Source organism: Pistacia vera, unplaced genomic scaffold, assembly GCF_008641045.1.
Source record: "Pistacia vera cultivar Batoury unplaced genomic scaffold, PisVer_v2 Contig320, whole genome shotgun sequence".
Classification (NCBI taxonomy): domain Eukaryota; kingdom Viridiplantae; phylum Streptophyta; class Magnoliopsida; order Sapindales; family Anacardiaceae; genus Pistacia; species Pistacia vera.
In genome coordinates this window covers 1,223,183-1,245,750 of record NW_022196136.1, presented here as the reverse complement: position 1 = coordinate 1,245,750, position 22,568 = coordinate 1,223,183, and the positions used below count along the sequence as shown (strand labels likewise).

The 22,568-nt window shown below is 36.8% G+C and overlaps 1 protein-coding gene and 1 non-coding gene across 6 annotated transcripts; both read right to left on the bottom strand.

The window, feature by feature from the left end:
* Positions 1–299: 299 nt before the first annotated feature.
* Positions 300–4,135, bottom strand: LOC116137070 (ankyrin repeat-containing protein NPR4-like). Of its 5 annotated transcripts, none has more exons than XM_031422759.1 (5): positions 3,851–4,135; positions 3,204–3,689; positions 1,632–1,751; positions 1,061–1,509; positions 300–980 (listed from the first exon to the last, which is right to left on the bottom strand). In XM_031422759.1, the coding sequence occupies exons 3-5, from the start codon at positions 1,735–1,737 to the stop codon at positions 369–371; spliced, it is 1,167 nt and encodes a 388-aa protein (XP_031278619.1). In that variant the 5' UTR covers positions 1,738–1,751; positions 3,204–3,689; positions 3,851–4,135; the 3' UTR covers positions 300–368. The 5 variants fall into 5 exon arrangements, 4 of the variants coding, with proteins under 4 accessions (XP_031278619.1, XP_031278620.1, XP_031278618.1 ...); XM_031422760.1 differs by having other exon boundaries at positions 3,862–4,135; XM_031422758.1 differs by having other exon boundaries at positions 3,931–4,130.
* A 5,222-nt stretch (positions 4,136–9,357) lies between these two features.
* On the bottom strand, positions 9,358–9,464 carry LOC116137205. Its single transcript, XR_004129130.1, has one exon. It is a non-coding gene; the product is annotated as a small nucleolar RNA R71 (small nucleolar RNA).
* Positions 9,465–22,568: the final 13,104 nt, after the last annotated feature.

The window sequence follows — 22,568 nt, the reverse complement described above, 5'->3', positions numbered from 1 at the left end:
TAAGTAACATAAACATGGACTTTTGTTATAAGTTGTAATGTTATTGATTAAATATGAATTTGAGCCACGTTTACATCAGGCACCTAACACATCATCAGCCACTGTGGCCCATTTACTTTATTATAGACTATTTCTTAGCTTCCCCAGACCCGTTTACTTGTGCTTCACTTAATTGGGCTAGATTGATTTTTATTCCCAACATATTATATAGTCATATTGTAGTCTTCTTGACTAATAATATATGGAAAATTGAAAATTAACCTCTCAATTACAATTTCACCATCACTGCTTGCAACAACAATTACTTTAAGGAGAAAAAAATTATTGCATGATTAATACAATACAATAAACTTTCAAGTTCAAGCAAATTAGAACATGGGTTTACTTGGTTTAAACAAAAACCTAGAATGGTATGTTGAAAAAAATATATCTCCAAAGAGAGGATACTGCAACATAGCATATAGAATGGCTGGTACAAACGCAACTACACTAGTAACCATGGTGACACAATTTAATCTATCATGATAAGCTAATAAAAGGGTTGTGCTAAAAGCTACCATCATGGTGATTATGGATATGAAGAGTATAGAGAGTCCAACCATCAATTTAAATGGTAACAACTCAAGAAAATCATCTTCTATATACCGCGATGTAAGGATCGACAAAAACATCAGGATTGAGATAGAAGAGGAGGACAATGCGATTGCATCTGATATGACAAAAACTTGAAACCATGTCTCTTTCAGATGAAGAGGTAATCCTTTACTACTATCGTTACCACCTGGTACACTAAAAACCGTTGCAAAAATTATAGTGGTAATGATTGTTGCAACAAACATACATGAGTTAGAAGTATTCTTCATCCATTGTTCTCCGCTTTTCAATAACTCTTTGTTCTCCTGAGTGAATAACTCTTGAGGTGTTTGGCCATTTGAGTTTTTCTTTTCTAGGAAGGAAGGTTGCACTATTTTTTCTATCTCCTATAGATATCAAACATGTTATATTTCGAAATATGGCAATTAAAATTAGGACAATAATTGACTTTAGAAGATTGAATTACCTTAAACCATAATAATTCTTGCTGCATTTGTAGAGCTGCACCTGATACGATACCAATTCTACTTGGATGTGGTAATTTTGCAGCCAAATGCAATATATTGTTCTGCTGATCCTCATCTTCACAAGTCACAAACAACTCCTTAGTGAAACCTATCTCATATATTAGGTTGAATACGTTGGCATGACGGTATAGAACTGCAATGTGAAATATACTGTAACCATGTTCATCAAGTTGATACATCAAATCAGGATAACGGCCAATGAGCTCAGCCAAAAATTGGGAATTTCCGAATTTTGCAGCCTCAAAAATGAATTTTGAAGGTGTTTGTGTTAGATTTGCTAGCTCCAAGTCATATTGTTTTAACATTTCTTCCCACAGGCATTTGACTAATTGAAGAGCTGGATTTGATTCAAAATCCTTGTTGCGATTCAACTTCATTAATCCTGAGACTAAGAATCAAAGCATGCAATAAATTCTGTACTAATTAATTTAATGGTTGACTAAAATCATGGATAAAAAGTAGTTAAGTGTTGAAGAAATTAACATGAGTTGATAAGCCTCCTGAATAGACCTTGATTTTTGTTGGAAAATATTGAAGGTTTTCGGGCCAAAACATGTAAGGCAGTCTCACAATTTATATCACGTGCCACAGCTAATTCTGGATCATCCTTTAGCATTTTTAATGCGAGATCTGAGCAATTAAATAAAGAATTGTAAGCCAAAAAATTTAAAGCATGTTAATATTTAACTTGCTTCTTTAAATCTGTCTAAATTTTCTTTACTATTTTAAGTTTTTTTAACCTTGCTAGAAAGTTACATACTATTATTTTAAAAATTCCCTAAAGTCATGGTAGGGCAGTTGGCTTTTTAATTTTTTGAAATAAGAAAACATGTCAAGAAATATTGCTATAGTATATATTTATACTTATATTATTGATGGTTATATATATTCATAAGAATAATGATATCTATCTTGAACTTTTTGCCTCATGATATGTTAACATATGTTACACTAAGGGTGCGTTTGGTTGGGGGTTAATCCCCATTATTGTGTTTGGTTGGACAATAATACTCTTATATTTAAAACAAATTGTAGGTCACTTAGGACTACCGTCACCTGTCAGCCACTGGCCAAGCACTATTGGTCATCAGTAGCCACCGCCGATGGTCGTCGGAATGGCGTGCAACCAGCTGTGTGTCGATTTGGCTGTTTTTGGCCAGATCCACAACCATCTAGCCGTTTCTAACCATTAATCTGGCTGAAAATAGCTACATTGGCGCACGACCGGTAGATCCTATCGATCTGTGTCGTTCCAGCAGCCGAAGGTGGCTTGGGGTGGGGGTGAATTTGTTACAAATTAAACTTTTATATGACTAGGGTGTTTTAGCAAAATCTCAAATGTAGGGGGTTAAAAATGATTCACATAATAATAATAATAATAATAATAATAATAATAATAATAATAATATTTAAAAAAGATGGCAATTTAGTCATCTATATAGTATGCTCACCAATTTATTATTCCCAACCAAACATATTAATAGAATATATCTACCAATTTATTCCAACCTAATCAAACATATTTTCTTAAATATTCCCTAGCTCAAACACACCATAATATATAAATAAAGTAATACCTGCATGATATGACAATATTACTTATAATGACATGCTACTTAAAGTATGAAATATAAAAGTTTGAGGATAAATACCATTAATCATGTTTTAAACTTATTATAGATCACAATTTAATCCAAAATATCTCGGCTTCCATACCAATCTGTTATTCCCCTGTCAATATTATATAAAAATACATATATATCACTTGTGATGGAGTTTAGTATAAGAGTTAAGATGTGTAGTATATTTTTTTTTAAAGATTGTTTAAGGGCATACGCTAAGAAAATTAGAAAACAAAAAAGTTTGTATTACAATACATTAAAAATTATGTTTTTTTTTTTTTTTTTTTTTTTAATCTTTTCGTAAATAATATATATCGAAATAAGTAAATTTTTTTTATCTTCTTCTGTCTTTAACATGTACACTTAGAGACACACATTAGACAACCTTTTTCTCTTTAAAAAAAAAAAAAAAAAAAAGTTAATGTAATAAAAAGAAGTTAATTGGAATTTATAGTCTTACCATATAAACCATTGCTGAGACAAGTGAAAAATGGAGCAACTTCGTTGTTCCACTTGAAAACATGATTCGCTTGAGATAATTCATCATATAAAAACTATGTCATCTCCGCTTGTGCTAAAAGAGCAGCCAAAAACACAGGCATCATCTTTTCACCACCTCGAATTGTCAAAAGATCGGGATTCTTCTTCAACATAATCCTAGCAATTCCGGCAGCTCCTGCTGCAGCGGCGCAACAAAAGGCCGTGTTTCCTTTTTGGTCCGGCAGAGTCAGGTCTTTCGGTTGCATCAACTTTATCAGCTCCTCTACAAAGCCAGTTTGTTTGGCTCCTGCCGCAATATGAAGAACAGTTTCATGTCCCTTTGTGATACTGGCACATAACATCGTTGGATCTTTTTCTAACAATTTTTTGGCACTTGTCCAGTCACCTTTTAATGCAGCCTTATAAAGAGGCACACAATTGTTGAGATAAAGGTTTGAATTTTCTCCTGCATGTTTAAATTCAATAGATGAAAACAATTAATAAAGTGTTTGACATAAACATGCATGCAAACTTAAAGAGTGGAGATTTGTTCTTAGGTTTAAATAAAACATTCTTTGTAGAAAGAGGAAGAGAAATATTTATTATTTTAATGGACTCATGTATTACTTTCAGCAAACCTCAAGGACGAATATACTATTATCCCTCAAAGAATATGCGAAAGAGCAGGTGAAGGAGAGTGAGCTCACTAGAAAGGAGATGACGGGAAGGTTTCCTTCGTTCATGAGTTGATTCAGTTGAAGTCGCGTTGGGTGTTAAAAGATCAATAACTATTTGATGATCACCCATTTTGCTCTTTAGAAAGAATATCTTTGAAGAGTTGGTTAATTAAGTCCAGAGGACTAGGGTGGTGAATAAATAATAAGCTAAGTCTTCGTCAATTTAAAAGAGATTATTTTTGTGGGGTAGATGAGTCACTTTGTGGAAATTAATGATACTTTAATTGACTCATCACTCAATAGAATCTAGCGCCAGCTGAAGCACTAGCCAAGTGAAGTATTCATCACTATTTGTGAGCAATGGCCTCATCTATGTTACCATCATCACTTAGGTTTAGTGAAAATACTTGAAGCTCAATTCTACATTTGGTGGAAAAAAATACCATTATTATGTTGCTGTCAACTTTGAAGTGGAGCATACTTAAGACTTAGCCACTCATGAGAACAAAAGGAAACCAAATCTTGTAACTTTTGACTTACAACAGTTTGCATTTATTGACCAAGACCTCACTTTTTTTGTTTTTTGGTTTTAAGGAATCGTAAATAAAGAATATATATATATATATATATATACTCAATGTGGAGGTTTTTAGTTTGTAATTTTCTCATCTTCACAGTTTATGAATCAAGACTAAAAAAAACTGTCTGAATATAAAACAAAAGGTTTGAAGAATTTTAGAGATGATATTTACCGTTGGTATTTAAGTATGGTTCTTTCATAACTTTAGTAAAGATGTCTTTACTAGAGAATTATTCAAATATATAATAATAATTATAATAATTCTATCATTAGGATGTCGTGGTATTAACTTGTCTGAATTATGTATAAAAAAATAATTTGATTAAAATTTTGTTAATAATAATAACTTTTGCTTTGACCCCAGAAGAAAAGGCAAGAATCAGATCACATAATTTTTCCTGTTATTTCAACGGAGAAATGGTGGTTACCGATAAATATAAGGAATCAAAGAAATGGATATAAATCAATTGCACTTGTTTGCTTTTATATGTTGCTATAGCCGTATAAGATGTTAACATTGGTCCAAAAGTCATAACTTTTAATACGTATAAAGTAAACTATGAGCCTTACATCTACATTAATTTAATATAACTAGGCATTAACATGATAAAATGTTGACTGATCACTTGGCCAATAATCCTTTTTATAAGCGGCTCTCAAACAATAAGCTATCTAAAAACTATACTCATGACTAGGTATTTATACCATTTATGTTAGGATTAGATGCTTACTATTAGCTTAAAAGCTATAATTTTTAGTAGACAGAACCATTATTTTTTTACTTCTTTTATTATACAATTCGGAATCATTTGATCTCTTAATCTCTGTTGCAAGTTCACCTTATCAAAATTTTTTTTTTTTTTTTTTAATAACTGAGGTGTCTAGCCTAGCTTATGCGCATCTCAACTAGTCCGTATGGGAGAACTATCCCACAATAACCCACCACAATGGCTCTCTAGATAAATTACGGACAAAGGTGCTACTTTTGCACCTAGCGTGGGAATCAAACTTGGGACTGTGGTTGGACTGTTTGTAGCCCCCTTGGTTCGCCTTTACCGCTGGACTACCCACGGATGGGTTACCTTACAAACTTATTGTTTACATTTTTTTGTGTCCACGCCTCGACCACGAGCTTGAAGATTTACATTTCTTTCTATGGGGTTGTTGACGATTGACACCATCTTTTATTGTTTAGGTAGGGTTGTCAGTCGAGCCGAGCTGCTCGAGAGCTGGCTTGACTCGGCTCAGCACAACTCGTTAAATACTCAAGCTCGGCTTCAAATCCTTCAAGTTGAGTCGGCTCACGAGTGGCTCGCTGTAAGGGATGAGTTGACTTCAAGTGTCACCCAACTCGGCTCGACTAGGCTTGCGAGCTTTAACTGGCTTGAATGGGTTTTAGGTTATGTAAATTGACATGTAAAAGTTCGCAAAAACTAAAACTGACCCCCAATTCCAAATTAATTGAATTATCAAAACAGATTTTCAAAATTCGCAAAAGGCTAACCCAATTTCAATTGAAAAAAAACCCTAACCCCTTAATTCGTATTCTCAAGTCACCCTCAACCACCGCCTCAGCCGTTTGATTTTCTATCAGTCATGCTTCTTCTCATAGTGTCCTTTGCATACGACGGCAACTTTTGCTGCAATATACAAAACATTTCATATTCCAGCTCAAAAATCAATCGGTTTTCACCATTACAGGTAAGATTCTTCCTATTATGATTTTTTTTTTTGGTCAATTTTTGTTATTATGTGTGGCTTAGGGTGTATTTTAAATAAAAGTTAAGTTATCTGTTATGAAATTAAATAAAAATTGGTTTTCATTTTTTTTTTCTTCTGATTTTCTAGTTATCTGTTGTGGATTATTGATTGTTGTGTTGATTGGGAGATTTGATTGGAGAAGTTGTTGTTTTGGAGGTGTTGAAATGGATTTGTCGATTGAGTTTTTTTGGTTGTGGAATTCGCCATTTTCACCTTGCCCTAAATTGCCCAGGCTACTCTCAACAATTGTTGGTTTTGGACATTGATGTGTTGGCTCAAACTCGTTTACACGAGCTCGAGCTCGACTTCAAGCCAACTCGTGTAGAAACAAGTCGAGTCTCGAACTCGATTTTCCTGACTTGTTAGGCTCAACACTTGACTTGAACTCGCCAATGTCCAAAAACGAGTCACGCTCGTTTACCCCAAAACTCGACTTGACTTGACTATTTTACAATCATTGTTCTAGGCTACTGTTTTTGGGCTAATGTGTCTACTTTATTTGTGTACATATTGAAAAATGATTTTTTAGTCCCTAATATTTTCCTTTTTAAACCCTTTTCTAGTTTGGGTAAGAATATAACTATGATAAATAGAATAATACTACACTTTCAAAGACTCTATACAAAGTTTTTCATACAAAATGACGTATGAAAAATATGATTGGCTGAATTAATATAAATATTATTCACTGTCATTTAATATGGATTTATTAAGTTGATTTTTATATTTATTTATCCATCCAATCATATTTTGACATGTCACTTGATGAGAATGCAAAATGTCATATTTACCCCCCCTTAATGTCTAGTCTTTTATACTTATTTGTTGCCTAAATGTACTCATTATTATTCTATTTTGATTTAGGATGCAAATGGAGGCGTTAAATGCAAAACGGAACTAATTAGGTGAATTCGGAGAGTTTCGACATCGCTTCATAATCTGAGCATAACTCTCTCATCCGAGCTCCGATTGAGACGATTCAAAATTCTATGGAACTAGAAGAAACAGATCTAAAACTTTAATGTTTTAAGTTTGGAGAGATACTCGCTGAATCAAGGTTATAATCGGGCTTGAAGTTAACTCACCTGCACTGTCGACGTTCTGGAACATTCCGCCTTGTCATGCAATAAAGAGGCAGTTTATTATTGGAAGATTTGAAGACTTGTTGCACGCAAGTTACAGCTAGACACACCACTTTCCTATTTTATTTTAGGACTTTATTTTATTTTCAATTAATTAGAATCAGATTAGGATAAATGTTATTTTAGGATATTAGAATATTTTGAGGAGATTTAGTAGAATTCAAATACTTGAATGGGATATGTTTAAAAGGAGAGAGAGAGATCAGATTGAGAGATGACACACACGCCTCTCTTTCTATCTTTCTTCTTCGTTTTCTTTTGAGTTTTTCATGGCCATGAGCGGCTAAACTTTCATAATTTGGTCGAAGGAAACGGAGACCTCAAAATCAATAAAACTGTGAGATCTATCTGTTTTTACTGTTCAATTTATGTTTTGAGTATTGGATGTTCTTCTATGCATATTGTCATGATTGTTGCGTTTAATTACTAGGAGGCCTACTAGTTTATTATTTGTTGCAATCTACTGCTAAGTTAGATATCAAATCCGTAATTGTTTGATCTCTTTAACTTGTGAAGCAATTAGGGTTTAAGAATTTGTTTTGCGTCAGGAATTGTTAAGTCTTAAGAAGAACATTTGACTGAATTAAATACAACCGCTTGTCTTTGTGTTGTTTAGCTTCATCGATCTCTCTAGGTCTTAAGCGGCCACTAGATTAAATCTTTAGCACTTGTCTAGGGTTGTTTAGTAGTAAGATTAATTAGATCGCTTGTTTCCTAATTAATTACAACTAAGGAGAGATGGAAAATAGTTCCAACGGTGAATACTCAAAGTAAGAAGGATTTATTTTTTCATCAATGATCAGTTGTAAGATTCTGAGGGTGGTGTTGACTTAGACAAGTTTCGTTATTTTGATTGATTTCGGTAATTTAGGTTGAATATCTTTTCCTGAAATTGTTTCTATTTTACTAAAATCCCCCCCATACTGGTTCACGTAACATAAAACTCGGCTAGACACTCTCCGTGGGAACGATCCCTACTCACACTACTACGTGTATTTTTAGGGTTTTAATTATGGGTGCCTACAACAGCACGCCAGATTTTGGCACCGTTGCCGGGAGTGTTTCTAGTTGATTTTTTTTTTTTTTTTTTTTTTGTGATTCTTATTTCGTTCTTGTTGTTTTTTTTTTTAATTTTTATTTTGCAGAAAAAAAGAAGAAAAAAAAACTGTGAACAGTAGTACTATTCTGGATGAACAGTAGTACTATTCATAAGAAAAATTTTGGTTGAATTAGGAGTGCTGCAAGTACCCGTTTCGAAGAAAACAAAATTCTGAGCAAGACTAGAAAAAGCCCCACCCTGTTGAGGCCAGAAAACAACGTTTTGATAGAGTTTTTGGCTTTTTTGTGTTTCTATCATTAAAAAGAAAAAAAAATTAATTAATTTTTTTTTAATTTTCTGGTTGGTTTTTTATTATTTGTCATTTATTTCTTGTATGAAATTTTCTGTGTTTTATCCTCTTATCTTGGTGATTTAACATTCGACCCATAATTAGAGAGCACTTTGCACAGGTTAAGGAAGGAACTCGGAGAAATTCTGAGGAAAGCAATTTGGTTTTTGATTCCCAATTTGCTAGCAACTCTAATTTAGAAGAGGAGGACATCATGGTTGCAAATCGAACTTTGAAAGAGCTTGATGCCCTTGATTTGAATGAAGCACCTTTATGTATAACGTTTCCTATTTTAGATGCTGCTACTACTTTTGAATTAAAATCTGGACTAATACATCTCTTGTCCACTTTTCATGGCCTTGCAGGTGAAGATCCTCACAAGCATTTAAAGAAGCTTCATGTGGTTTGCACGAGTATGAAACTTACGGGGGTGATCGAGGAGCAAATTAAATTAAGAGCCTTTCCATTTTCTTTGAAGGATTCGGCTAAGGATTGACTCTATTATCTACCCTCCGGGACTATAACCACATGGAATGAGATGAAGAGGTTGTTTTTGGAGAAATATTTCCCACCTTTGAGGGCGGCCAACATTCGGAAAGAAATTTGTGGTATAAGGCAGCACAATGGAGAGTCTCTACATGAATACTGGGAACGTTTTAAGAAATTATGTGCAAGCTGCCCCCATCATCAGATTAGTGAGCAGCTACTCATCCAGTACTCCTATGAGGGCTTTCTATACACTGATAGGAGCATGATTGATGCTGCTAGTAGAGGAGCTTTGGTGGATAAAACTCCCGAGGTCGCGAGAAACTTGATTGCAAATATGGCGGCCAATGCTCAACAATTTGGCACTAGGCTTGACCTTCCATCTAGGCGTGATAATGAGGTAAATATTTCCTCCCTTGAACAACAAATCTTGAGTCTAACTTCTCTTGTTTTTCAAATGGCTGTAGGTAACATGCAAACAGTGAAGGCTTGTGGGATTTGTTCGGTAGTAGGGCATCCAACTGATATGTCAAGAGGAGCCCATTGAGCAAGTGAATGCAACAGGTGGTTTTCCTAGACAACCGTAATGGAAGTACGATCCCTATTCGACCACATATAACTTGGGATGGCGGGATCATCCTAATCTTAGCTATGGGAATCCACAAGTGAATCAGCTCGTGACTCAAAACCACCCAAGTTACCAGCAATATAAGCAGCCATACCCCCCTAGACAACAACCGGGCCAAACTTCTAATTCTAGTATGTCTTTAGAAGATATTGTTAAGTCTCTTGCCACTAATACTTTGCAATTTCAACAGCAGACGATGGCCAGTGTTCAAAGTTTGGAGAATTAGATGGGCCAGATGGCAACCGCAATAAGTAAGCTAGAGGCACAAAGTTCAGGGAAATTAGCCTCTCAAACGATGGTAAATCCAAGAGAAAATGTAAGTGCGATCGTCTTGAGAAGTGGTAAAGAGGCTGAGATTCCAATAAAGGCAGCCCCTGCATTGTTGAAGGAAGAAAAGGAGAAAAACGTCCTTGTAGACAGGAATGTTTTCAACGACAATGGTGTTCCTAAGTGTAAGTTTCTGCCTCTGTCCGATTATAAACCGGTACCTCATTTTCCTCAAGCTTTGGCAGAATCTAGAAAAGATGAGCAATACAGAGATTTTTATGAGACTTTTCGTAGATACTAGGTAAATATTCCACTTTTAGATGCTATTAAACAAGTACCTCATTATGCTAAATTCTTGAAAGAACTATGCACAATTAAGAGGAAACAGAAACTGAAAGGGTGTGAAAAGGTGAGAGTAGGAGAGAATGTTTCTGTAGTGATTCAGAGAAAACTCCCAGCGAAGTGCAAAGATTAAAGTATGTTTACTATCCCTTGTACGATAGGTAACACTATGTTTGAGAAGGCCATGATAGATTTAAGAGCTTCTATTAATGTCATGCCATATTCTATATATGCTTCTTTAAAACTTGGACCTTTGAATAAAACTAGTGTTGTCATTCAATTAGCTGATAAATCTAATGCCTATCCTAAGGGTGTAGTTGAGGATATTCTGGTACAAGTTAATTACTTAGTTTTCCCTACTGATTTCTATGTGCTTGATATGGAAAATGGAGATCAATCTGCATCTATTTTGTTAGGAAGACCCTTCTTAAAAACATCCAAGACTAAGATAGATGTTCATAGTGGCATACTTACCATGGAATTTGATGGTCAAATCGTTAAGTTTAATATTTATGATGCCATGAAATATCCTGATGATGATGATGATAATCCTGTTTATTCTATTGATGTGATTGATTCTTTAGCATAGGAAGTTTTTGAACTTGATGGAAAAGATGGATTGGTAGTTGCCATTAGTAAGCATCTTGAGGAAGAGAATGAGGAGTTAGCTTTGAGTACTGATTTGCAGGAAACTCAGCGTTGAATGATTCTCTAAAGTGACAGCAGTCAAGTAACGTTCCTTATATTGCATTACCAATTTCTAACGAGAGGCCTTTACCCTCTGTTTTGCAGGCCCCCATTCCAGATTTGAAGCCTCTTCCTAGTTACCTCAAGAACGTGTTCCTTGGAGACGGAGGAACGTTACGGTGATCATCTCAAGTAAACTTAGTGCATCACAAGAAGAAAAGCCTTGAGTCGAGCCAACAACAATAAACAAAGGCGCTGCTTGGGAGGCAACCCAAGGGGAGTTTGTTTTCTTATTCTCGCATTTTAAATTTTGGTTATTTTTGCCTTTCTTTGCATTTCATCTTACATTGGGGACAATGTCAGTTTTAAGTGTGAGGGAGCGGATTTAGGTTGTGTTTTAATTTGTTAAAAAAAAAAAGTAGTTTCTGTTTTTAGGAAGGTTTATGCTTTAAGTCATGTCTTTGAACGTCTAGTGACGCATGAAATAGTAACTTGACTTTGTTATTGAGCATATTCTTTGACTTACGATGTTAGCAATATTTCATAAAATAGAGTTAATCAGATTTGAATATTTGTAGTTTTGAAACAATATGTCTTGAGAAGTTGTGTGAACTTGGTGACGAAGCATGATTGAGGAGTGTATAACAACCCTTAAAAGAAAAGAAAAAAAAAAAAAAAGAAAAATTGTTTCTCTTAAGCTAGTCCTAAACTTTTTGGACTATATGCATAATCAACAGGTACACCTCCATGGTTCCTACTGCATTAAGAAAACTAAGCTTTTCTGTTATATTCATTTTGTTATATTATTGGTTTACAATCTCCCTACATTTGTGATTTATCTATTGGCTTTTTTGTAGTGAACATCTTCCTTGTCATCCCTCGACATTGTGTTTATTGTTTTTATAATTAACTGGTACTCATCAACTCATCATTAAACTTAGCTAAATTTTACATGATTTTGGGTGGTAGGTGGCTGTTCACTTCCGATCTCTTGAAAAGCTGAAGGAAGATGATTTTTGTATAGAGATGTAAGGGCTTAATATTAGATGAAGTTGAATTCTGTTATTTTACTGCGGATTTATCTTTGTTGATTGTTCATTATTTTATGTATATGTATATTTTCGAGTAATTTTACTGATGCTATTGTATTTTGAATGTCAAGGTCAAAGCTTTTTACGCATGATGCTGTTGTAGAAAGAGTAGCTCGGATATTGAATTTGGAGGATCCGTCCAAAATCAGGCTTACATCACATAACTCCTACTCTCAGCAACCCAAACCTCAACCTATTAAGTACCGTGGCATTGATCATTTGGCGGATATGCTGATTCAACAAGACCAGGTACTACTCTTGGTCCTAGTTGATGTGGGATGTTGAAATTTAATGGAAAATGTAATATTATGCTTTTTCTCATCATGTTCTTGGACAGACTTCTGATATATTTTACTTTGAAGTATTGGACATTCCTCTGCCAAAATTAGAAAGTCTGAAATTTCTTAAAGTAGCATTGACTCATGATATGAAGGGTGAAGTGAGTATGCTGATCAATTTCTTAAGTTACTATAAAATATGTTGAGCCTTTTTCCTGCTTTTTGGCGGAATCTGTTTGTGCTTCACATTTTTACTTAAATCTAAATTTGTGGAGCAGGTGGAGTTGTCTCATCCTGATGCAGAGCTCCGGTTGCTAGAAGTTTTCTATCGTAAAATTTACAAGGTTTGAAGTTTTCTATCATAAGATTAACAAGGTCTTATTCGTGCAAAGAGATTTAAATTTCTACTTGATTCCTCTCAGAACCTTGACGGAATTGAAAAAGAAACTCCTACTGGAAAGAAGGGAGCTGAGGAGGTCACCAGTGAGGTCATCATGTCTCTCACTAGGCTTGGGGAAAATTTTAATCGTCAAGTGGAACATATAGGTTTGCAGAACATATTGGAGAATCCAGCTGCTGCTTTAGAGCTATCTAAAAGGCTCCGCTCAGTAGGAATGAAGGATTTGAAAAATGATTCATCAGATGAGTTCATGGCATCTGTGCCTTCTGAAGTTTCCGTTGTTCGGGTTAATAGTCCATTTTCTTTTGTTTATTCTCTTCTCTTTCAACTTTCCATTTCATATGCATTTTTGAAGATGTTAGAGAGCAGAATGTCCAATCTGAGCGTTGAGGTTACCTTAAGTTCTAGTAAGTTAGCAGAAGCAGAGGCAAAGCTGAAGAGTTATGAATCATCTGAGGTGGATCATAACTCTAGAGTTGAATCCCTGGAGGCTGAACTGATCAAGAAGCAAGCAGAGAATGAGGCTTTGAAGAACCAAGCTATTGCTTCAGAGCAAAAAGCTCCCAGCTCCCAGCAGAATGCTCTATTCCTGGAGGCTGAACTGATCCGTAATGAAGCAGAGAATGAGGTTTTGAAGAACCAAGCTATTGCTCTAGAGCAAAAAGCTTCTAGGTCTGAACAAAAGGCTTTACTCCTGGTGCGGACGATTCTGAAGCGGGATAAGTACTCAAAGGATTTGTTTGATGCTGCGTCTAAGCTCATTGAAGATTCCAGTGGCTCTGGGGAGTCTAAGGATCAGGGTGCTGATCCACTTCTGTTCCCTTCTTCAAGCTAGCCAAGACCAAGCTCCCTGATCACTTGGACCTGGACTCCTTTGAATGTGGTACTTGTTTCATATCTACAAAGTAAAATTCCTGGAGACGCAAAACATTAAGAATTTGCATGTTGAGGTTTTGAAGTTCCCAAGCTGTTGCTTTAGAAAGAAAGCTTCCAGCGTTGAACATAATGTTCTTGTGTTCTTATAGTTTGAGAAATGTATGTATGTATTATTATTTTTAAACATAGTATCTGAAAATAACAATATATTTATTTTCATTATCTTATTATAAATGCGAAATATTTATCTGTATTCTACTTTAACAGTATACTATCACTTTGACACTTGCGATTGGTTCCCCATTCGTATTTGTATTTGGAATTGGATTTAGGGAAAAAACGTTTGTTTCAGTACTCAAAGAATCAAATTCTAAAAATTTGATTCTTGAAGCACAAAATGACCATTATGACAAAAGCTCAGCGGCCTTTTTTTTTTTTTTTTTTTTTTTTTTTTTTTTTTTTTTTCTTTTTTTTTTTTTTTTTTTTTGGCTTTTCCTCTCTTCCTGATTTTCTTCTTCTTCTTCCTTCACTACGCTAAAACATTTAAAAGCATTTAAAAACCCACCACGCTAACACATTTTAAGGCATTCAGAAACCCACCCTTAACTTGAAACCACCACCGGCGTTAGGAAATCTAGATTGTCATCCCCAACAGTCACCATCTTCCACGTTACAACCAAAGCTAGACCATCTTCCACTTGCATTCAAACTCAACACCCAAAGAACCTGAAACTCTTCCTACATTGATATTTAGCAAAAAAACAACCACTAGCGGAAGAGGACAATAGCAAAACACCTCACTGCCAACCTTGATAGATTGAAAAATTGAAGCCAAAATCCACACCCCCAGCCTAACAACAACAAACACCAGCCCATATCCAAAGCACCCCCCAACTAGATAGAAACACATTCATGATCTATTGAAGAAAAAGAAACAATTGCAGATAACATTTCCACACCATAGTCACAGATCAAGAACCCAAAGCAAATCATGTCACCATCATCATCCACCACCTTCGAGCGCCACCTCCAGCATTGAGAGGACTCCAAATCCACCAGCAAAAAAGGTTTTCTTCTCCAACCTGAGCCCACCACCTTCGACAGCCACCACTTTCGAGCACCACCACTGGCACACATTAGCCCAGATCCAACACCATTGTCGATGAAACCTCCCTTAACCTGAGGCCAGCAGCTTCTTCAACGAGCACTAGTTCCACCACCATCGTCGGCGAGATCTCATCTAACCTGAGGCCACCACATTCTTTAAGCACTAGCGGTGTTATTTAACTACTTCATTAACCCATTGTCGACCACCCTCCTCCAACCCCACACCGCTAGATTCGAATGATTTGTTAAGAGGTAACCCAAACAATGCAGCACACTGATTTGGTTTATGTTTAGGAGGCATTTGTTTTATTATGCATTTGTTTAGGGTTTAGTTTATATTTGTTATTGTTGTGAGTGAATGCTGAAACGCCGTCGTACTGAGTATTAATGGAACGGTGTCATTTTGAGACAACTCCAAGATGATCCTGACCGCTGATTCAGAGGAAAAACCAACGGCTAAGATCAAGCCTCCAGTCAACACTATAAAAGGATTAGGGTTTCTTATTGTAACAGTAGATCAAACATAAAAGTTGAGAGCCATATTTCGTTTTCTTTTGTGAGATTAGGGTTCTTTCTTTTGGGTCTGTTTTCAGTGTAATCTGTGGGTTTCTTGAGTGGTTTGGGTTAATCAATCAAGGGAAGAACTACTGTGTTCTTGTTATAGGGATTTCCAGGTTAGAGGATTCCTAGGGTAGATTACGGGTTCGAATTAGAGTTGTTTGATCTGGGTTCTTGGGTGTCATTCTTTGTAATCGTGACTGTAATTGGTTGTTCTATAATCATAATGCAGCGAACTCCCTTTTCGGAGTTCAACGTGGATGTAGCTTGCTCAAATCGGGCAAGTGAACCACGGTAAAGATCCGGTGTTGATTGTTTGTGGTTTCTGTTTTCTTGCTTGTTTCTGGTTGTATCTTGGTTGATTGCATAATAGTGGTATCAGAGTCATCGTCCTAGGGTGTATCTAGATTTTAGAAATCGTTCAATTTTTTGACGAATCGAAAAATTAGGGTTTGCTTGAAAAATTAGGGTTTCTCAGATTTTAGGGGTTTCTCAATCCAAAGGTTCCTAGAGCCTTAGAACTTTGATTCTTACTGAGTCTTGGGGTTATCTTTGTGAGATTAGATCACAAACACTGGTTAAGGAGAGTAATCTTGGTCATTGTCGTGAGTCTGTACCTGTAGTGTTCTTTTCGATTTTCTGTCGAGTTTAAAGGTATATAGACTGGAAACCAGTGACCGCCTTAAAAACTGTCTGGCAGTATTTGACAACTTCTGGTGTAACAACGCCACTTACACCTTAGACTGTATCACACTGTCTGTATAATACCATTAGCACTACACGTATGCAGATCTCCCAATACGATAGGAAGATCGATTTCGGGAGTTGGAAGAAGAAAATGAAGGCTCTGCTTTCACATAATAAAGTTGGCCTTGCACTGGAGAAGGATCAAAAGAAATGGTCCGAGGAGACATTGAAGGAGAAGGAGGAGATTGATGAAGCAACCTACAATCTGATCGTGATGAACCTCTCAGACAGTGTACTGAGGAATGTTGTTGGAATTGAAACCCCTCTTGGGTTATGGGGTAAACTCGAAACTTTGTATGCACTTCAATCTGCACCAAACTTAGCTTTTCTCAAGGGTGCTTTGTTTTCTTATAAAATGGATAGTAGCAAGACAATAGAGGAGAACCTAGATGAATTCCTAAAAATGACCTTAATTTTAAAGGGCACAGATCAGGAACTAGGAGAGACTAGTCTAGCCATGATACTGTTAAACTCCATTACCAAGGATTATCTTGTTGTTAAGAATGCACTTCAGTATTCCGGTACTATCCCTAGTGTTGACTTGATTGTGGCTGGTCTTAAGGCTAGAGAACTTGAGTTAAAGGTCCAAAAATGAAATGGGAGTAACCTGTTTGTTAGGAAAAAACCAAATACCTTTCAATCTGGTAAAGGTAGTCAACCTAGCCGGGGGTCCAAAAACAAGAAACGGGGTAAATGGAACTATAAGCATAAGGCAGAGTCTAGAAAATGTTTTTTCTGTAATAAAACTGGTCATCTGAAAAAGAATTGCTTTGAATGGCTTAAGAAACAAAAGCAAGGAAACACAGAGAGTAACCTAGCCTCATCCAAACACTTAGCTGAAGAAACAGAGGTGCTTACTGTCTTTGTTTCTGACAATACAAGAGAGTGGGTGTTAGATTCTGGGTGCTTTTTTCACATGAGCCCCAATAGGGACTGGTTTCATGACTTTAAGGAATATAATAGGGAGACTGTGTTCATGGGGAACAACAATGCCTCTAGGGTAAAAGGGAAAGGTAGTATAACCCTTAGACTCTGTAGTGGGAAACTAATAAAGCTTACTCATGTTAGGTACATTCCAGAACTCAAAAGGAACCTCATATCCTTAGGAACCTTAGATGAGGAAGGATGCTGTTACAGAGCCGAAAATGGATGGCTGAATGTGTATAGAAACCAGAATCTAATTCTAAAAGGAGAAAAAAAGAATGGGTTATACATCCTATGTGGAGAATATTATTATGATTGCCTAGGTTCTTCTCTTGTCACCCCAAATATGTCAGTAACAGAAAAATGGCACCTTAGGATAGGACATATGAGTTAGAGGGGACTAGATATCCTAAGTAACCAAGGCATGTTAGGAAAGGACACTGCTACAACCTTAGAATTTTGTGAGAACTGCATTTTAGGAAAACAGCACAGAGTCGGTTTCCCAAAAGGCATACATCTGGCCAAAGGTTGTTTAGAATACATACACTCAGACTTATGGGGACCTGAGAGAGTGAGGTCTCATGGGGGCAGTAGTTACTTTATGTCCATTGTAGATGATTTTAGCAGAAAAGTGTGGATTTACACCCTTAGAACTAAGGACCAGGCACTGTCTAAATTTCAAGAGTGGAAAGCCCTAGTGGAAAACCAACTAGACAGAAAGGTAAAAACTCTAAGGACTGACAATGGATTAGAGTACTGTAACACTGAATTTGATAAGTTTTGTAGTGAGCAAGGAATCCTAAGACATAGAACTGTGAGAAGAACCCCTCAGCAGAATGGGGTAGTTGAGAGGATGAATAGGACATTCCTAGAAAAAGTCAGATGCTTGTTGTTCACTTCAGGGTTACCTAATACCTTCTGGGGAGAGGCCTTGTCCACTGCAGCCTATCTGATAAATAGGAGCCCCTCTACTGCCATAAATTTCAAATGTCCTAAAGAAGTATGGTCAGGAAGAAAGCCTGGTTTAAGCCATTTGAGAATGTTTGGGTATGCAGCCTATGCACATACAGTGGGAGGAAAGTTAGAGCCTAGATCCACCAAGTGTGTGTTCCTAGGATATCAAGATAGTACCAAAGGGTACAGACTCTGGGACAGAAATTCACCAAGGGTAAAAATCATCATTTCCAAGGATGTAGTCTTTAATGAAGGGGTGTTCCCTTGTAAAACCATTGAACAGAACACTGGTACCAACACCCCACCTGAACCTACCAAGGATACAACTGAGACTACAACCATTGAGGTGGAGCCTGTAGGTCAGCAGGCTGAACCACCTTAACCCAATGAGGAACATGCACCTGAAAACCAATCAGGACCAGAGGATCCTGGATCTGATAGCGAAGAAAATGAAGCAGATGCCCCAGAGCCCCAACATGCACAATTAGAACACTATCAACTTGCCAGAGATAGAATAAGGAGGGAGGTAAGACCCCCTGCCAGGTTTTCTTATGCTGAACTGATATACACTGCTTTGCTTGCAAGAATAGGGATTCAAAGAACAGAACCAGACTCATATGAAAAAGCAATGAACTCTAAGGAAAGGGAAAAATGGAGGCAAGCAATGGAAGAGGAAATGAGGTCACTTGAGGTAAACAGAACCTGGTCCTTGGTTCCAAACCCAAGGATCAAAAACTAATCAAACGCAGATGGTTGTACAAGATTAAAGAGGGAATCTCAGCTACTGAGCCCCTTAGGTACAAAGCCAGGTTAATAGCTAAGGGTTACACCCGACGTGAAGGAATAGACTTCAATGAAGTCTTTTCCCCTGTAGTCAAGTATAAAACCATTAGGTTAATGCTCTCCATTGTTGCCCATTATAACCTAGAGTTAGAACAAATGGATGTTATCACTGTCTTTCTGCATAGTAACTTAGAAGAGGAGATTTACATGAGCCAACACCTAGGTTTTATTGATCCCAAGAAACCTGACCATGTGTGCATTCTGCACAAATCACTGTATGGACTGAAACAGTCCCCAAGACAATGGTATAAGAGGTTTGACAATTTCATTGTAAGTATAGGATACACTAGGAGTAGATATGACAATTGTTTCTATTTTAATTTGAATCATAATCTGCCTGTATATCTTTTACTGTATGTGGATGATATGTTACTTGTGAGTGAGTCTAAGTCTAAAATTCATGAGTTAAAGGGTCAGCTTAGATCAGAATTTGACATGAAGGATCTAAGAAATGCCAAAAGAATCCTAGGAATGGACGTTATCAGGAACAGGGGTAAACATGAATTAATCATTAGGCAGAAATCATACTTAGAAAAACTAGTGTCTAAATTTGGTATGGCTGACTCAAAACTAGTGTCCATGCTTCTTGCAAACCATGTTGTGTTAAACAAGAGCCAATGCCCCACAACTGAGTCTGGGATAATCAAAATGGAATCTGTCCCCTATGCAAATGTTGTTGGATCTGTGATGTATGGAATGATCAGTACCAGACCAGACCTGTCCTATTATATTTCCTTACTAAGCAGATTCATGGCAAATCCAGGTAGTGAGCACTGGACTGCCTTAAAGGGAGTATTAAGGTACATTAATGGTACCCTGAATGTTGGTTTAAACTTCTGTAAAAGGCATAATACACTTGACTTGGTGGGTTTTGTAGACTTTGATTTTGCAGGTGACAAAGACACAAGGAAATCCACCATCTCATATTACTTTACCCTTGGAGGAATTGCATTAGCTGGAAGTCACAGCTTCAGCTCATTATTGCTCTCTTAACAACTAAAGCAGAGTATATTGCTATTGTTGATGTGTTTAAGGAAGCTGTATGGCTGCAAGGTTTGTTAGCCGAAGCAAAACTGACTGATGGCAAGGTTACTATATTCTCAGATAGTCAGAGTGCAATCCATCTCAGTAAGAATCCAATTTCCCATGAGCGGACCAAGCATGTGGATGTTCGCTTCCACTTCGTCAGAGACTTAGTAACACAGGGGGTAATTGATCTTGTAAAGGTATCCACTGAAGATAATCCTGCTGACATGGGAACCAAGGTTGTCTCACCTGTAAAGTTCAAGCACTGCTTGAACCTGCTGCGTGTAAGATAACCTATGAAGACCAGAACAATGATGGAACTGTTTGGGTTTGCTGCACTGTGAATGTTTAGCATTCAATGTGGAGATTGTTGTGAGTGAATGCTGAAACGGCGTCGTACTGAGTATTAATGGAACGGTGTCATTTTGAGACAGCTCCAAGATGATCCTAACCGCTGATTCAGAGGAAAAACCAACGGCTGAGATCAAGCCTCCAGTCAACACTATAAAATGATTAGGGTTTCTTATTGTAACAGTAGATCAAACATAAAAGTTGAGAGCCGTATTTCGTTTTCTTTTGTGAGATTAGGGTTCTTTCTTTTGGGTTTGTTTTCAGTGTAATCTGTGGGTTTCTTGAGTGGTTTGGGTTAATCAATCAAGGGAAGAACTACTGTGTTCTTGTTATAGGGATTTCCAGGTTAGAGGATTCCTAGGGCAGATTATGGGTTTGAATCATAGTTGTTTGATCTGGGTTCTTGGGTGTCATTCTTTGTAATCGTGACTGTAATTGGTTGTTCTATAATCATAGTGTAGTGAACTCCCTTTTCGGAGTTCAACGTGGATGTAGCTTGCTCAAATCGGGCAAGTGAACCACAGTAAAGATCCGGTGTTGATTGTTTGTGGTTTTTGTTTTCTTGCTTGTTTCTGGTTGTATCTTGGTTGATTGCATAATAGTTTTATTTTGCATTTGTATTATATTTGTTTATGGTATACTTGTACGCAATGGTATGTATGAATTTCATTAGTTGTTTGTGTTTTATTCATAGTTGGTTAGGTTTTAGTTTATATGGTTGTATATGGTTAGGAGTAATTAGTTTAGTTAGTTGAATTGGTTACTATAGTTACTGTCAACTATAGATAATTAAACATGGTTACTGGAAATTTTGGGTAGATTCGACATCGTTATTGATTGTAAGAACAAATTATGATCATATGAACAAAAGTCACTATAATTTGGCCCACCGGCACATGATCGACTACTACTTTCAACAAAAGAGGAAGTTTCGATGTTTTTCCAGACTTGGAGTTCGTCAAACACCCTGTTGGTCAACACTGCCCGTAGCTTCCCCTGCATTGACAACTTCAAATAGTGTTGGATCGAACGAGGTAACAATTTATCTGTGTTTAGTTTATGAGGTTTAAATGTGCGTATGTGTGTTGGTAATGTGTTTGCTGATTATTATGGTGTCCCAATCTTGGTTGTCATTCTCACCATACTATTATTAGATGAGTGATAATGTCAACTGGTTTGCTGAGATGACCCACAAATTTCTGGTTTTGTTGTCTGAGCGTGTGAAAATTTCCCACGGTACTTGTTGGATGACTTATCATTATTGGTTGGGAGGAGACTCAACATGACACAACTAGCCTCTAAGTACTTTCGCTTGAGAAAAGCATATCAAGCATGTCGGAAATTGCTTCAACACATGAGCTTTGGTTGGGATCATGAGTCACAAACTCCAATGTGTCCTTTACAGGCTTGACAAGAATATATCAAGGTAAATTTTAAAATTTTAAATTCATATTAATCTACGGCACTGTACTTTTACGAATTTTTTTGGGGACTAACAGATATTAATATATGTTTATTTTTCATTACCAGCAAAACCCACATGCGCAACAATTCTTCCACAAGGGACTTCCTCACAAGGAGCTTTATAAAGTCATATTTGAGAAGCAAATTGCCACAGGGAGATATGCGTACACATCTACGTCTCAATTTGTGGAGAACTTCACTTCTTTCGATTAGAGACTGGTTGGCATTGATGATAGTGACTTTGAACCTGATCTACATCGGACGATAGGGGAAAAATAGTCAAACACATCTGGTCATGAAAGACCGACAAATAGGAGGAAGAAAAGCGGCCTAGGATAGACACTTGTGAATGTCATTGGTAGATTGACGGATGTGCTTATGGAGAGGAGTATGAGATCGAGGGCTAGCAATCGTAGTGGAGATAAGGGGGACGAAGAGAACACCAATGCTCCATCTGATCCATTTTCCATGAGCCATTGTATTAACATCTTGACGGCCATGCAAGTACCCACAGAGTTTTACATGCTGGTTGTCAAGTACTTATATCAAAATCCAGGGTGGTGGGAGGTATTCGTAAAACTGCTGCCCGAGGAAAAGGCTAATTGGATTTACAATGACTTTCGTAATTTGTAGATGACCCTATATGTCCTAAGTATTTGGCCACAGTTTTGTATGCGCCAGTGGGCACTTATTCCTTTTACGGCTAACCCAAACTTTTTTCTGCACCTTGATTTGAAAAATTTACCCAAATGTCTACTACTGTATGAA